The sequence below is a fragment of the Bubalus kerabau genome, chromosome 23 (assembly GCF_029407905.1).
Source record: "Bubalus kerabau isolate K-KA32 ecotype Philippines breed swamp buffalo chromosome 23, PCC_UOA_SB_1v2, whole genome shotgun sequence".
Lineage (NCBI taxonomy): Eukaryota > Metazoa > Chordata > Mammalia > Artiodactyla > Bovidae > Bubalus > Bubalus kerabau.
In genome coordinates this window covers 37,839,578-37,855,394 of record NC_073646.1, presented here as the reverse complement: position 1 = coordinate 37,855,394, position 15,817 = coordinate 37,839,578, and the positions used below count along the sequence as shown (strand labels likewise).

The 15,817-nt window shown below is 48.0% G+C and overlaps 1 protein-coding gene across 8 annotated transcripts; it reads left to right on the top strand.

Moving 5' to 3' along the window:
- Positions 1 to 1,844: 1,844 nt before the first annotated feature.
- ZSCAN25 (zinc finger and SCAN domain containing 25) lies at positions 1,845 to 15,531 on the top strand. 8 transcript variants are annotated; one of them, XR_008707561.1, is made up of 8 exons: positions 1,883 to 2,145; positions 3,083 to 3,204; positions 4,099 to 4,515; positions 5,773 to 5,974; positions 6,576 to 6,667; positions 8,364 to 8,490; positions 9,852 to 10,860; positions 12,435 to 15,531. XR_008707561.1 is itself a non-coding variant. In XM_055561990.1 (7 exons), the coding sequence occupies exons 3-7, from the start codon at positions 4,129 to 4,131 to the stop codon at positions 10,682 to 10,684; spliced, it is 1,641 nt and encodes a 546-aa protein (XP_055417965.1). In that variant the 5' UTR covers positions 1,845 to 1,944; positions 3,083 to 3,204; positions 4,099 to 4,128; the 3' UTR covers positions 10,685 to 15,531. The 8 variants fall into 8 exon arrangements, 7 of the variants coding, with proteins under 7 accessions (XP_055417965.1, XP_055417964.1, XP_055417966.1 ...); XM_055561990.1 differs by having other exon boundaries at positions 1,845 to 1,944; positions 9,852 to 15,531; XM_055561989.1 differs by having other exon boundaries at positions 9,852 to 15,531.
- Positions 15,532 to 15,817: the final 286 nt, after the last annotated feature.

Below are 15,817 nucleotides of genomic sequence, written 5' to 3'. Positions count from 1 at the left end.
TTGCCTCTTAATAGTCTTGAGGTGCTTTTATACTGGGGAGCACTCTGCCTCCCAGCTAAGCTGGTTATAGCTGGGGAGAACACATGCTTTGGCCTTCCCAGATGGTGCTAATGGTAAAGAATCCATCCCTGGGTCAGGACTATCCCTAGGAGGAGGCAATGGCAGCCCATTCCAGTATTCTTGCCTGGAGAACTCCATGGACAGAGGAGCCTGGAGGGTCCATGGGATCGCAAAAAGTCCAAGACGACTGAGCAACTAACACTTTCACTGGCTTCCCATTGCCTCCAGGTCATCCATCACCCTGAGTAGTTAGCTCAGCCACCTGCTCTAGCGGTTGTGAGGGTGCGGGGAAGCACTAATGCCCACCACTCACTGGGTTCATCGTCGCGCTCCTTGTGCTGGGGCTACCCGACCTCACTTTTGGGTCCACCCAGGAAATCTGAGAAACCTGTGTGCAAGTCAGGAAGCAACAGTTGGAACTGGACATGGAACAACAGACTGGTTCCAAATAGGAAAAGGAGTACATCAAGGCTGTATATTGTCACCATGCTTATTTAACTTATACACAGAGTACATCATGAGAAATGCTGGGCTGGAGGAAGCACAAGCTGGAATCAAGATTGCCAGGAGAAATATCAATAACCTCAGATATGCAGATGACACCACCCTTATGGCAGAAAGTGAAGAGGAACTAAAGAGCCTCTTGGTGAAAGTGAAAGAGAGAAAAGGTTGGCTTAAAGCTCGACATTCAGAAAACTAAGATCATGGCACCTGGTCCCATCACTTCATGGCAAATAGATGGGGAAACAGGGGCTGACTTTATTTTTTTTGGTTCCAAAATCACTGCAGATGGTGATTGCAGGCATGAAATTTAAAAATGCTTATTCGTTGGAAGGAAAGTTATGACCAACCTGGACAGCATATTAAAAAGCAGAGACATTACTTTGCCAACAAAGGTCTGTCTAGTAAAAGCTATGGTTTTTCCAGTAGTCATGTATGGATGTGAGAGTTGGACTATAAAGAAAGCTGAGCGCTTAAGAATTGATGCTTTTGAACTGTGGTGTTGGGGAAGCTCTTGAGAGTCCCTTGGACTGCAAGGAGATCCAACCAGTCCATTCTAAAGGAGATCAGTCCTGGGTGTTCATTGAAACGACAGACGTTGAAGCTGAAACTCCAATACTTTGGCCACCTGATGCGAAGAGCTGACTCATTTGAAAAGACGCTAATGCTGGTAAAGATTGAGGGCAGGAGGAGAAGGGGGTGACAGAGAATGAGATGGTTGGATGGCATCACTGACTCAATGGACACGAGTTTGGGTAAACTCCGGGAGTTGGTGATGGACAGGGAGGGCTGGCGTGCTGCGGTTCATGGGGTCGGAGAGTCGGACAAGACTGAGCGACTTTAGTGAACTGAACTGAACTGAAGCAAATCTGAGCTCAGGTGCAGGCTCCTCCAGGAAACCTTCCCTGACTAGCCCCTACCCAACGCCCCCACACAGTACCTAGGGTAGAAGCCTCTTACGCATACCCACAATACCCGGGTGCTTCCCTGCGTCACCCTCTGACCCTAAGCCTCGCACAAAGCACCGGAGGATGCAGTAAACATGTGTTGACAGACTGGGCTCTAATCTAAAGTGCCATGAGGGAGGCGCTTTATCTCGCGGTGTGTTTGGAGAAACGTCCTTCCCATAACGGAGCGCAGATGCAAATGCACGGAGGCGCTAAGGGCCCGCAGACGGTGAGCATGAACGGAGGCAGGTGGGTGGAGCCTCTGGTGGTCTGGCCCGCTCTCTCGAACGGTCCCCAGGGAAGGGGGATCAACGAGACGCACCGGCCTCCGAGAGTCCTAGAGAGGAAACGGAAGGGGCCCCTCCTTAACGCACCTGTCTGACCGCGTCCGTCGCCCACTTCCGGCTCGCCGCGAGCTGGGGCCAGCCTTCCTCAGGTGTGGGGCTGTGAGGGGAGGCGAGTTTGAGTAGCGGTGCCGAGGTGGCTGGGGCCTGGGTTCCGTGCTGTGGGGCTGCTGCGGGTGTCGGCGGTGGCGGCGAGGCTGACGCTGAGGCGCGCGTCTCCCCGGAGCTGCCTCCCGCAGCACCGAGGCCTTGCGGGTCGGGATCCCGGGGGCGCCGCACGGCGCTCGGCTCAGGTAGGAGCGAGGTTGGTGGCGCCCGGCCAGGGTTGGCTTAACGGGGGAGGTCTCCAGAACCCGGATATCTTGAGCCGAAGCAGAACACTCTGAAGAGTGAAAAGTGGTCATTTTAGAACGAGAAGCTCATTCCAAGAATAATAAAGTGGCGCCTTCTATTTGTCAAGTGCTAGAAATAAAAGATGAGTGAGTGAGGGCTTCCCCCCACCCCCCCCCCCCCGCCCACTCTGGGCCGGTCAGTAGGGCATCTTAGTTCCCAGACCAGGGATAGAACCCATGCTTCCTGCAGTGGAAGCTCAGAGTACTAACCGCTGGACCGCCAGGGAATTCCCCAGAATGAGGCCATTTCTTTACCAAAGGGAATCTTGTAGATGGAGACACACGGATAAGCATTCGCACTATAATGTAGTAAATGCAATCGTGGGGTGAACAAATTCAGTAGCTAGAAAGTCAGGAAAGAGAAATCTCAATTGATGCAGCAGAGAAAACAAATAGGGTGAAAATGTAAATACATTTGAAAAGGATAGATAGATACACGAACACAATAGAATAGTAAGCAGACACTTGGATAATATTAACGCCTACTGCCATTCGCTTATTCTCTGCTACATGTAAGGCGATTCTCCCCCTTAGTCTACCTACCCCAAGTCTACAGGTCTCTTCTTTCTCATGAGTACTTGAACTTGTGTAAACCTTTCTTTTTTTTTTTTTTATGGCTTCCCATGTTTCTTATCTACACTTTTGTGTTTTGGGAGGCTGACCTCAATCATCTGTCTAACCTTTTACATATTCAGTTTCTTCAGTACACTCACTAGGATGGTTGTCAGTATTAAATGAGAGCGTGTGCTCACATGCTTTCTAAATGGTAAAGCGTAAGTTGGAATTCTTTTGATCAGTTATAGTAATGGTATGTATATCATTCTATTGTTTTCTTTAGGCTGAGCACACTGTCACGTTCTAGCCACCAATAAGGCTATTGGTTTTGCCTGCAAAATGCCTTAACTGTCTGCTTCTTTGCCACCTCCCTGATCTAAGTCTCTATCTCCTTCTTGGACTACGGTAAGTGCAGCTTTCCTTCTTGACCCTTCATATCTATACTCTGCTGACACTTTGCAGGCAGAGTGACCTTTGAAGAACATATATCTCCCCACTAAAATAAGGAATAAGAGTGAAGTCCATAATCCTTACTGCATGCCCAGGCCCTGGATAATCTGTTTTCCTCCTTCCCCTGTGTTCCCTCTGTCACTCTACTAAAGCCACTTTGCTCTTTGGTTTGTTTGCAGACTGCCCTCCTAATGTCTAGCCCCCAGGCTTTTGCCTGGAAAGTTCTTTGAATGACTGGCTCATTCTCATTCATTTGTTGGGTCTCATCTTAAGTGTCATTTCTTTAGAAAAGCCTTCTCCAAATTGATTGTCCCCATTAACACCCTCCTTATTTCCTTTTTAGAACTAATTCTCATTTATAATTTAAATATATTTGTTTACATTTTTTTTTCCATCTGCTGCACCAGTTTGTGAGTTTCAAAGGGCAAGCACTTTTGTTTCCTCTTGTGTTTCTAGCTTCTGTGGGCCAGTCATAGATATATGTTTAATGTATATTTTCTTTGATTTTGGAAGAGTGGGCCCTGGTGACTGACCTAGTTATAATACATCTCCATTTAATGATTATCCTCTTCATGAAATTCTTCAGTATTATCCTCTTCATGAAATTCTAAGCTATTTGTGGGAATAAGCTAAGTCTTGTATGTTTTCTATTTAGCCTCCACACATAAGTGGTTAGCAAATACTGAGTTGAATTGACATGACTCAGGATATATGTCTAGTCTTTTGAAAATGTCTCATTATCCTGTTTTCCAGTGGAATGTTTATTGATGTAGAGGCAGAACTGGGATACCCCGAGCTTCCTGGAGTCTTATTTATGCTATCCTGTTGTCTGTCTGTCCTTCCCTACAGACCTTCAGTCTTCTGGGAGTTGGTGTGAAGATGCTTGTAGAGCGTCCAGGGATGGCAGAAGAGCCTCAGCAGCAAATGGGTGGCCATGTGGTAAAACTAGAGAAAGAGCTGCCATGGGGCAGGACGAGGGAGGACCCCAGCCCGGAGACTTTTCGCCTGCGGTTTCGGCAGTTCCGCTACCAGGAGGCGGCTGGGCCCCAGGAAGCCCTCAGGGAGCTCCAGGAGCTCTGTCGCCAGTGGCTGCGGCCCGAGCTGCATACCAAGGAGCAGATCCTGGAGCTGCTAGTGCTGGAGCAGTTCCTGACCATCCTGCCACGGGAGTTCTACGCCTGGATTTGGGAGCATGGCCCCGAGAGCGGCAAGGCCCTAGTGGCCATGGTGGAGGACTTCACGCAGAGAGCCCTGGAAGCCAAGGCGGTGGGTGAGAAGGGGGTTCTGGGTCTTGCTTTGTTGATTGGAAGGGAAGCGGTAAAGAATCTAGAAGTTTGATGAAGCAGTAGGAGTGGGTGATGTGCATGCAGAGTCTCCTTTCTCTGCTTCCGGGCCACTAGAAGTAATTTTTGGAGGGTAGAGGAGTTTTCAGCAAGGAAAGCCATTTCCACGGAAGACGCAGGGCCAGTGGAAGGGCCGGTAGCTTCTTTTCTGGTCATCAGGGCAGGGGCTTGGCCATATTTCCTTTGTGAGCCTTGGGTCCAAGAAGGCAGTGGTGGACCTCCCAGTGGTTAAGTGGTCCAGTGGTTAAGACTGGCTTCTAATGCAGGGGGCACTGGATTCAATCCCTGGTTAGAGAACTAAGATCCCACATGCTGTGTGGTATGGTCAAAAAATGAAAAAAAAGGAAGGCAGTTATGATGGATTTCAAAGGCCAGGGGGTCTCCTTCCTCTTTGGGCGGAGACGTATGTGGGCTTGCAGGGAATTCTTCTTGGTGAACAGTTTTTCTCAGGAGCGCTGTCTGTAGCAGTGCCATTTCCACGTTTGGGACATTGGCTCAGATGATCACATAATGAGTGACTTTGCACCTCAGAGGCTTCCCTGGGACTCTGGTCATGTCTCTGTCCCTGTCTGGTACAGTTTCCTGCTGACTGTCTAGGAAAGAGGGCAGGACCGAACATTACTGTTTTGCTTGCAGGTAACAACCTTCCTTCAGTTTATCCTCCCCTTTCCCACAGCAGTCACCCTGACTTCTTGTGTTGTCTAAGAGAGTTGTTTTGTTTTGTCTTTAGTAGGAGCTTAAAAATGGACCAGGAAGGGCCTGTTTTTGTGGGTTTTGGTTTTCCTTGCTATTTGTAGAACAATTTTTTTCCTCACTAATTCACTGTACAGTCTAGGCCTTATATTTTTTGTTTTCAGCATCTTTAACTGAGGAATGTTTTTTCCTAATGCGTGTTTTGGGCTAAAGTTCTCAATGAAATGATACTATCTCTCTGTGATGTTGTTCATGGTGGAATGTGATCAGTACTGAGGTGAGCTGAAGGGACTCCTGTCAAATGGCATGGATACAGACAAGTATCTGATCTCAGAGTCTGATGAAGGCAGTTTAGCTTCCTTTTCACCTTTTCACTGCTGTGCTCAGGAAGAGCTGAGCCAGCTTGTCCGTGCCCCAGCAGCTGGAACGGCTTTCATGACAGCCTTACGCAGGCCTCGTTCTAACAGGTGTTGGGGACTCTTCTTAGGTTCCATGCCACGTGCAGGGACAGCGGGAGGAGACAACGCTTTGCAGAGACCCCTGGGAACCAAGTGTCCACCTGGGGCCCGTGGAGGTCAAGCCCGAGTGGGGGATGCCCCACGGGGAAGGCATCCAAGACCTTGACCGAGGCGCTGAGGAGCAGCTCAGCCAGGACCCTGGAGAGGGGACGCAGGCCTTCCAGGAGCAGGGTAAGATGCAAGCAATAAGAAGATAGGGTGCAGAAAACTGCTTTGTACCCCACGTTCCCCTTTCCTTATAGACCCATCAGCTGAGGGGTCAAACCAAGGCACCTGTGGGCACAGTTTTGCGTTTCCCTGACTTCCTCTTTGACTTTAGTAGGAAACAGATGGAGTGAAGTTGTTCTCTATAGCTCGATCTCTCAATTTCTGCTATCTGGGATCACTCTGTCTTGTCATTTCTTCTCCTTCCCCTCACATCCTTAATATGGAGAGCACCAGGGCATATGTAGCTGATATGTAGGGATTTTTTTTTTTTTTTAAGTGGTGGATAAACCAAATTCCTGAAAGTAACAGGTGACTTTACTGTGTTGCAGAGTCTCAAAGGGGATTATTGTGAGCCTGTGACTTGGGAGCATGAACTGTCCTGAAGGGCCATGTGTAGTGAGTTGGGCCCTTCTTCCCAGCTGAGAACAGAGTTGGGTACACCCATGCCCGGCCTGTCTGGAGTCTCCTTATGGTTCCTGGGGTTCTGTGTGTCGGGCAGCAGAGCCTGTGGCTGAGTTGCTGCAGGACAGTGCTAATCCTGCTCCTGTTTTCCTTTCCTGCTCAGCTCTGCCAGTCCTTCAGGCTGGTGCTGGCCTCCCTGCAGTGAGCACCAGAGACCAGGAGGTGGCAGCCAGCTTCCTGACGGCTGGATCCCAGGTGAGCTGTGCCTGCCCTTCAGGGATCACGAGGTTGCTTTGAATGAGGCGCACCTTCCTCAAGAGTTCTCCGCACAGCAGAGCACTGTGCAGAGTTGAGTGATTTTTCCTTTCTTGTCCTGATGGATGTGACAGCTTCGTTTTCTCCACTTGACTATCAATCATCAGTTATTAATTTGGATTGAGCCTTATGCCTTAGGGTCTAGGCATGAGGCTCAGTTCACTCATTTGTATTACTCTTTGATTTCTTTTTTTTTTCCTCAGTCAACTCAGTATTACCCTTGTAATTGTGGTGTTATTCAGTCACTCAGTCATGTCCGACTCTTTTGCAGCCCCATGAGCTGTAGCTCACCAGGCTCCTCTGTCCATGCAATTTTCCAGACAAGACTACTGAATACTCGAGTGGGTTGCCACGCCCTCCTCCAGGGGATCTTCCCAACCCAGGGATCGAACCCACGTCTCCTGCATTGGCAGGCAGATTCTTTACCTCTCAGCCACAAGGGAAGCCCAGTTGTGAGGAGGAAGCCATTATTGGTGGAAACCCCACAGGCATGATTTAGGCTGTGGTGGGTGGCCAGGAGATCAGTAGCCCTCTGTGGATAGCTTTTATGGATCTGTCTGTGGCTGCTCTTCCTGTGGACCCCTTCCTCCCCACCGAGTCAGCAGGAGTGTTGCTGACTCAGAGGTGGGGGTGCCCAGCAGCGCCAAGTGGAATGGTCTCTCTGGCCCCTCCAAAGGCTGCACCAGGAGTTTTGGCCTTGTTAGCACTTCTTAGCCTGCCACAGATGGGGGTCCCTAGAGCACAGGTGGGCAGTTCTGTCATGGTGTGAGTGTCTCCCATGGCATGCCCAGTGTTCCCAGGGAGGTGGGGGGTTTCTAGTGTGACAGCTTTCTGAAAGGGACATCAAGTCTTAAAGTGAAGAGTTCCTTGCAGAAGGAATGTTATCATTTGGCAGAAAAAAAAGAAGTGACTCAAGTTTGATCTCATTAAAGCAGTATTTAGGCAAGGTTTGGTGCCTGTGCTGTTTCCTGCTTCTGTTGACCAAGGACATTTAGAGGAGAGGAAGAAAGACATCAGCATTTTTTTTTTTCAATTAAGTTAGACTCTCTCCTCCTGCCACAAGTGTTCTTTACTGTGTCATGGCAGCAGCACATTCATTTTAACATGGCGCTGTTCTTAAGACAGGGCCTGCCCAAGTGTTTGCTTATCTCTGAGGGAAAATTGATTCTACAGGAGGGGATAAATAGCAGCCCCCATTTCCCTCCAATATGAGGATGTAGTGGAGGTGATTGAATAGTGGAAGTTGGAGGCTGTGGTTATTGGGTGCCAGCAAAGTGCTGCAGCAAAGACTCAAAACAGTGCCTCAGACAAGTCCATCGCTTCTCTGTCATTAAACTGTCGAGAGGGAGGCACTTCCAGTCCCATTTTGGAGCCATCTGGGACCCTGGTTCCTGTGCTGTTTCCTGCTTCTGTTTTCCAAGGACATTTAGAGTAGAGGAAGAAAGACATCAGCATTTTTTTTTTTTTTTTCAATTAAGTTAGACTCTCTCCTCCTGCCACAAGTGTTCTTCTTTGGGGAGAAGTGATCTTCTCTCTCCCTTCTCCCCTGGAGTGTGGCTCCCTGTGTGTCTGCTCTTTAGCTGCTCCTGCCTTGGGATTATTTCTTTATCCTTAGCCATCTCCTGTGCTGTTTCAGGGGTTGGGCCCATTTAAAGACATGGCCCTGGCTTTCCCTGAGGAGGAGTGGAGGCACGTAACCCCAGCCCAGATAGACTGCTTTGGGGAGTATGTGGAACCCCAGGACTGCGGGGTCTCACCTCCAGGTAAGACATCAGAAATGCTGGCTGTCTCCTCCGTATTTTGTCAAATCAGGAAGCATTAAGTGTCCTTTTTCCTTTTCTCTTTTAATGGCCTTGCCTGAAAGGACTTTCCCATTTAAGCGTGACTTGTCATTTTCCTCTTTTCTTGGCTTCTTTGCTCCCTAGTATCTCTCTCCTCTCTTCTTTTCCTTTTCTTCTTGATCTTATGTAACCAATTATTCTGTTAATTTAGAGAGAGTAAAAGAGGAAACAAAGGAAGGACCTGTGGAAGGGCATTTCATTCCTAATAAATGTGCTGATGTCAAGGTGGCTTGGTACAGACAGCTGCGTTCACTGGCCCATCCAGCAGTCATGAAGCATCTCTCCTGAGTCAGTCCCTGTGCCAGGCTCCCAGAGACCCAGGGCAATAAACCAGGCTGAGGTGGAGGGCACAGTGTGAGCAGGGAAAATAACCTGAGGGAGGATGTGGAAACATTGCTGGAACAGGTCCGTGATCCTAGGGAAGCTGAACATCTTGACGACTGTAGAATAGCATGTGTAACAAGGTCATGTGTAAGTAAGTGTGGAATAAACAGTGCTAATTGAATGCATGTGCTGTAGAGACCCACAGCGGGGGAGAAATCAAGGTGTGTTCCTTAGAGGATGGCATTGAGTCAGATTTTGAAGGAAAGCACAGGATGACTTAGTAGGAAATTAAGAGGGAAGGCATTGTAATTTAGCAGATGGTTCCGTGAGAAGGCAGGGAGATGGTCTGAGCTTGGGCTGCTGTCACAAAATACCACCAAGTGGGTGGCTTTAACAACAGACACTTAATATCTCCCAGTTCCAGAGGCTGGGAAGTCCCAGATCCAGTTGCTGGCACATTTGTTGTCTGGCGAGGGCCTCTCTTCCTGGTTCGCGGGCAGTTGCCTTCTTGCCAGGTCCTCATGTGGCAGAGGGAGGGAGGGAGAGCTCTCATGTCTCTTCCTCCTTTTTTGTAAGGCCGTTAATCCATCACGAGGGCTCCCACTCACATGACTGCTGTGTGCAGAGAGCCAGCCCTGGCTTCTGCTCTTCTGGGACATGGTCCCATCCTGGGGGCTCCACCCCCAGACCCTCACCTAATTAGGGTCCAAAGGCCCCACCTCCTAACAGCAGCCCCAGGGGCCTGAGAGCTTCAGCCTGTGAATTTTGGAGGGAACCCAAACATTCAGTCCATAACAGGTGGAAAGAAGTAAAGGAATGTCTGGTTTTAGAGTCAGAGCAAGTGAAATGCACAGAGGTCATTGGTAGTTGTTAATGGGACACATTAGAAGCCAAGTTCTGACTAGAAGTTTCCCTTCAGATCCTCTTCAGCGTTGGTCTGTATCTCCTTTGTCCTGTAGGCCTGGGGAGCAAGGACAAGGAGGCAAAGACCCAGCTGGCAGACCCCAAGGGGCAGCTCGCTTGCGGGCAGGCAGAGCGGTGCGGGGAGGCTGCTCTCCAGGGCCCAGAGTTGGGAAGACCAAGCGAGCAGGAGGCCGGGAGCTCGGTGGGAAACACGCCCGGGCCGCTCCTGCCCCAGCACAGCGTTGCCCCGCTGCCCGATGACCTCCAGACCCACAGCTCCTTCTGGAAACCTTTCCAGTGCCCTGAGTGTGGGAAAGGCTTCAGTCGGAGCTCCAACCTGGTCCGACACCAGCGGACGCACGAGGAGGAGAAGTCGTACAGCTGCGGGGAGTGCGGCAAGGGCTTTGCACTGCGCGAGTACCTGCTGAAGCACCAGCGGACGCACCTGGGCCGGCGGCCACACGTGTGCAGTGAGTGCTGGAAGACCTTCAGCCAGCGCCACCACCTCGCGGTCCACCAGCGCAGCCACACAGGCGAGAAGCCCTTCCAGTGCGCGGACTGCTGGAGGAGCTTCAGCCGCCGGCAGCACCTGCAGGTGCACCGCCGGACACACACTGGCGAGAAGCCGTACACCTGCGAGTGTGGCAAGCGCTTCAGCAGGAACGCCAACCTGGCGGTGCACCGGCGGACCCACACGGGTGAGAAGCCCTATGGCTGCCAGGTGTGCGGGAAGCGCTTCAGCAAGGGGGAGCGGCTGGTCCGGCACCAGAGGATCCACACTGGGGAGAAGCCGTATCGCTGCCCGGCCTGCGGCCGCAGCTTCAACCAGCGCTCCATCCTCAACCGGCACCAGAAGACGCAGCACCGCCAGGAGCCCCCAGGGCAGTGAGGGCGCCTGGCCTGGATGCACCTGTTTGGCTCACGGGACCTTCCGGGACCACCAGTGGAGGGAGACCTCGTGGGAGGAATACCCACTGTTACTTCCTGAAGGGCTGCCCGTGTCAGGAGTGTTGCGTGTGGAGAGGCGCTTTGACCCCTTTTATTTCCCCTCGTTTTAGACGCTGGGTAAGGGAGAGGCCTGCTTTAGTTGAGGTGCCATGTCTCTCACCCAACTGGTGCTAGCACTTCATAACCTTTCCAGGAATTGATGGTCCAAGTTTCAGTTCATGTCAACATTTTTCTCCTTCCATGGATGTTCACATCCACCTCCTGAGCAAATCTGGTCCTCGTAGTGAAATCTTCTCACCTGTCAGCAGCTTGAACCTCATTTTCCTGAGGGCTGTGTCCCTGCAAGATCATTAGCTCAGACTCTGATTCCCTCTCTCTCCCCAGTTCTTTTCCATTTAACAAATATTTATTGAACACCTACTGCCCCAATGACCAGACAGCTGAGACCTCATTGCCCCAGAGTGTGGGATCAGGCTCTGGAAGCAGATTTGTTAATAAAGCAGAGCGTCCTGAGTTTCATTCCTGGTGAGTGCTGAGTGAAAGGAAGTTCTCTGCTCCAACTGCCCAGTTCCTGATCTTTCCCTCCCTAGCTGGGTTGCTTAGGCATCCGCCTTTATTTTACTCTCTCTATGGCCCCTTCCTCTCTGTGACCTACTCTCAGTAGTAGTTTCTCCCATTCCATTGTTCCTTGAACAAAAACAGCTGTCCACACATCTGTCAGGAAATTAATATTTTGCTTTTGGTCACTGTCTAAACATGAGAGTTTTTTTTTTTTTTTAATCCAGTTTGGAATGAAGTTCTAATTAAATGAGTCTGAAAGATGTACTGGTATTAATACATTTGATGGCACTTTACAGCATATAAAATGCACTTCCCTGTTTTCTCACTTGACTCATTCCACAAATATTTATTGAGGCCTGACAGTGTGCCAGGGACTCTTCTGGGTGCTTGAGGTAGGTTAGTAAATAAAATGGGGGGAGTCCCTGTCCTTGGGGAACTTACCTGTTAGTGAATGTGTTTGATCTTCAGAATCACCCGAGGTGGAACCTGTGGATACTCCCAGATACTGTCCAGACCTGGGCATCTGGGCCTGTGCCTCCGTCCTGTCTGCTCTGGCCCTGCAGTGCATTCGCCACCACCTACCTCTTGTTTCTGAATCATCTCTGTCCTCGGTGCATCTCGGTCCTTATCATCTGAGAGGTGCTTGGGATCCTCAGGCCACCTGGAGATGATGAGACGGTAGCTGGCTGTTTTTATATGAATGCTAGTTTAGGAAAAACAAAGATGTTTTTAGGAATTAAATACATTTTTTTAAAAATGAGAAGATGCATTATCTGTAACTGTGTTTAAGCTCTCATATTATTTTGCCATCATTAAAGGGTTTCCTTTTTCTTGGACTTTCTGGAAACTGCCTAACTAGCCCAGACCATGCTGCAGTGCCTTTGGATGCCGCTGCCGAGTGAGTTAGTCTTCTGATGGGACTGTAAGTTAGTTGTCTTTGGGCTGTGTCCTGTGTTTGCAAGATGTGATTTGTCTCATGGTGCCTCTTAATACTATCTTCTTTCACTGGGGTTTTTTCCCCCCCATTTTCCATTGTAAATGGGATATTGATAAATGGTAATGACTTTAATACAGAGAGTTGCATTACTCACTCCGATTTGAAACACATTATTTTATCACTTATTTGGCAGGTAACCATGGTGTTTACATTTGACTCAGCAGAAGACCTCCTGGCCCTTCAGTTGTCCCCATGAGGCTGTGAGTACTGTGAGACATCCACTTCCTGAGATGCTGGACTGCCATTTCCCAGCACTGTTGAGTCCAGGTGCAGAGTCAGCTCTTTTCTGCCCCACGCCTCAGACAAGCCAGGCAAGGCTCATAGCCACCTGAAGTCCAAACCCAATGACAGGCTTCCCTCAGCCTCTGGCTCTAGTCTGTAGGACATAGGGGCTGACCTGACCCGAGTTTGGTCTTTTCTGAGAGGTGTGTAGGGGGCATGGGGCCAGCATGGGCTTGGAGTTGCTCATCAGTGGCCTTCTGTTTACCTGAATTAAATGGCAGATTCTCTGAGCATACACTGGGTTTTCAGCCAGTTGGGATCTCAGAAGGGAGCTTCTGTAAGAGTAAGAACTTGGTGTCTTCCCGTGTGGGCTCACTTGTTTGCTTTGAGACCAAAGCTTACTGACGGTTCCTCCAGAGTCCCAAAAGGAACATTTTCCCATAGAGCTGTAGTAACCTTATTTTTGATAGCTATTCAAATGCCAAATATTGTTTTCTGTATTTTTCTATTTAGGAATTTTTTTAGAATAGAGAATTTCAAACATACATAAATGAATCCTCATGTATTCATCATTTAGCTTTAACCATTTGTTTATGCATAGCCAATCTTGTTTCATTTCTGCCCCATCCTCCTCTTCATCTTCCTCCCCAGCTGAAGTATTTTGAAGCAAATCTCAAATGTTATTCATAGATATTTCAGTGTATACTGCTAAATGTTAAGGATTCTTAAAAAAAATTATAATAATAACTACATTGCTATTATCATACCTAAAAAGTTAAATAGTTCCTTAATTCCCAATTAATGTACTTAAAAAAGAAACCACATGATTTTTAAAAAGCTCCTTTAAGAACAAAGTAAGATCCATAAATTGTAATTTGTTGCTTGTCTTCTAAGTCTGATATATCTTTTCCCCCTTGATATATGTTTTTTTTTTTTTATTTGGCCATGCTGCATGGCTTGTGCGATCTTAATTCCCCAACTAGAGATTGAACCCATGCCCCCTACAGTGGAAGCACAGAGCCCTCACCACTGGACCACCAGGGAAGTCCCTTCCCCTTAAAATTTATTTGTTAAAACAACTGGATTATTTTTCCTGTGGACTTTCTCACATTCTGAATTTTATTGCTTGCATACTCATGGCATAGTTAAATAGAGTTCTCTGTCATCTGATTAACTAAAAACTGCAGGTGTAGAGGGCTAGTCAGGTTCGTGTTTCACATTTTGGCAAGAACATACTACAGATGGTGGCTTGTCTGGGTTGTTTCTCATTATATAATGTTAAGAGCCTAAAGGTGAAGTCAAGTGGGCCTTAGGAAGCATCACTATGAACAAAGCTAGTGGAGGTGATAGAATTTCAGTTAAGCTATTTCAAATCCTAAAACACGATGCTGTGAAAGTGCAACACTCAGTATGCCAGCAAATTTGGAAAAAGCAGCAGTGGCCACAGGACTGGAAAAGGTCAGTTTTCATTCCAATCCCAAAGAAAGGCAATGCCAAAGAATGCTCAAACTACTGCACAGTTGCACTCATCTCACATGCTGGTAAAGTAATACTCAAAATTCTCCAAGCCAGGCTTCAGCAATACGTGAACCGTGAACTTCCAGATGTTCAAGCTGGTTTTAGAAAAGGCAGAGGAACCAGAGATCAAATTGCCAACATCTGCTGGATCATGGAAAAAGCAAGAGAGTTCCAGAAAAACATCTATTTCTGCTTTATTAACTATGCCAAAGCCTTTGACTGTATGGATCACCACGAACTGTGGAAAATTCTGAAGGAGATGGGAATACAAGACCACCTGACCTGCCTCTTGATAAAATTGTATGCAGGTCAGGAAGCAACGGTTAGAACTGGACATGGAACAACAGACTGGTTCCAAATAGGAAAAGGAGTATGTCAAGGCTGTATATTGTCACCCTGCTTATTTAACTTCTATGCAGAGTACATCATGAGAAACGCTGGGCTGGAGGAAGCACAAGCTGGAATCAAGGTTGCCAGGAGAAATATCAATAACCTCAGATATGCAGATGATACCACCCTTATGGCAGAAAGTGAAAGAAGAACTAAAGAGCCTCTTGATGAAAGTGAAAGAAGAGAGTGAAAAAGTTGGCTTAAAGCTCAACATTCAGAAAACTAAAATCAAGGCATCCGGTTCCATCACTTCATGGCAAATAGATGGAGAAACAGTGGCTGACTTTATTTTTTTGGGCTCCAAAATCACTGCAGATGGTGACTGCAGCCATGAAATTAAAAGACGCTTACTCCTTGGAAGAAAAGTTATGACCAACCTAGACAGCCTATTAAAAAGCAGAGACATTACCAACAAAGGTCCGTCTAGTCAAGGCTATGGTTTTTCCAGTAGTCCTGTATGGATGTGAGAGTTGGACTATAAAGAAAGCTGAGCACCGAAGAATTGATGCTTTTGAACTGTGGTGTTGGAGAAGATTCTTGAGAGTCCCTTGGAGAGCAGAGAGATCCAACCAGTCAATCCTAAAGGAAATCAGTCCTGAATATTCATTGGAAGGACTGATGTTGAAGTTGAAACTCCAATACTTTGGCCACCTGATTCGAAGAGCTGACTCATTTGCAAAGACCCTGATGCTGGGAAATATTAAAGGCAGGAGGAGAAGGGGACAACAGAGGATGAGGTGGTTGGATGGCGTCACCAACTCAATGGACATGGGTTTGGGTAAACTCCGGGAGTTGGTGATGGACAGGGAGGCCTGGTGTGCTGCTGTCCATGGAGTCACAAAGAGTTGGACATGACTGAGTGAACTGAACTGAAGAGCCTAAATGCATTTATTTCACTAATTCTATAAAAGAATCTTCATTTATTAGCTGGGATGCCTCATAGCTGTATCTGTGCACTCATACAGTTCACAGAGGAAAGGAAATACTGGGTTCTTCGTTCCCTTATTTACCCATCTTCACAATAATGATCTAGTGGCTTTTCTTCTAAACTAATCACCATGAAAGTGGTCAGTTATTATTATTTTTTAATAAAAAATGGATTCTTGAATTTAACCAATCTGTCACAGTTGTTGATGCTCAAATAATTTCAGTTCTGACCAGTGGGAGCCTCTTCACATTGGCTCCTGATTCTATATAACCCTAATCACCTTTGATGGCTTCTTTGCTCTCATATGACAGGATATTACAAGCTCATCTTCGTTTCAAGCCCCCCTTGAGAGTAAAGGGAAGTGCTATTAATTATGTCAGGACAGTGGTGTAAACTGGGACTCCAGGGCAAACAGGGACACTTGGTCACTTTATATTTAGCCTCACTGTGTGTGACAG

What these genes read in the sequence shown, in the direction of transcription:
- ZSCAN25 (XM_055561990.1), top strand. Translation starts at nt 4,129, where the DNA reads ATGCTTGTAGAGCGTCCAGGGATGGCAGAAGAGCCTCAGCAGCAAATG. An exon ending in TCCTGACGGCTGGATCCCAG is followed by an intron (nt 6,668 to 8,363) that starts GTGAGCTGTGCC and finishes GTGCTGTTTCAG; the next exon opens with GGGTTGGGCCCATTTAAAGA. An exon ending in CTGCGGGGTCTCACCTCCAG is followed by an intron (nt 8,491 to 9,851) that starts GTAAGACATCAG and finishes TTTGTCCTGTAG; the next exon opens with GCCTGGGGAGCAAGGACAAG.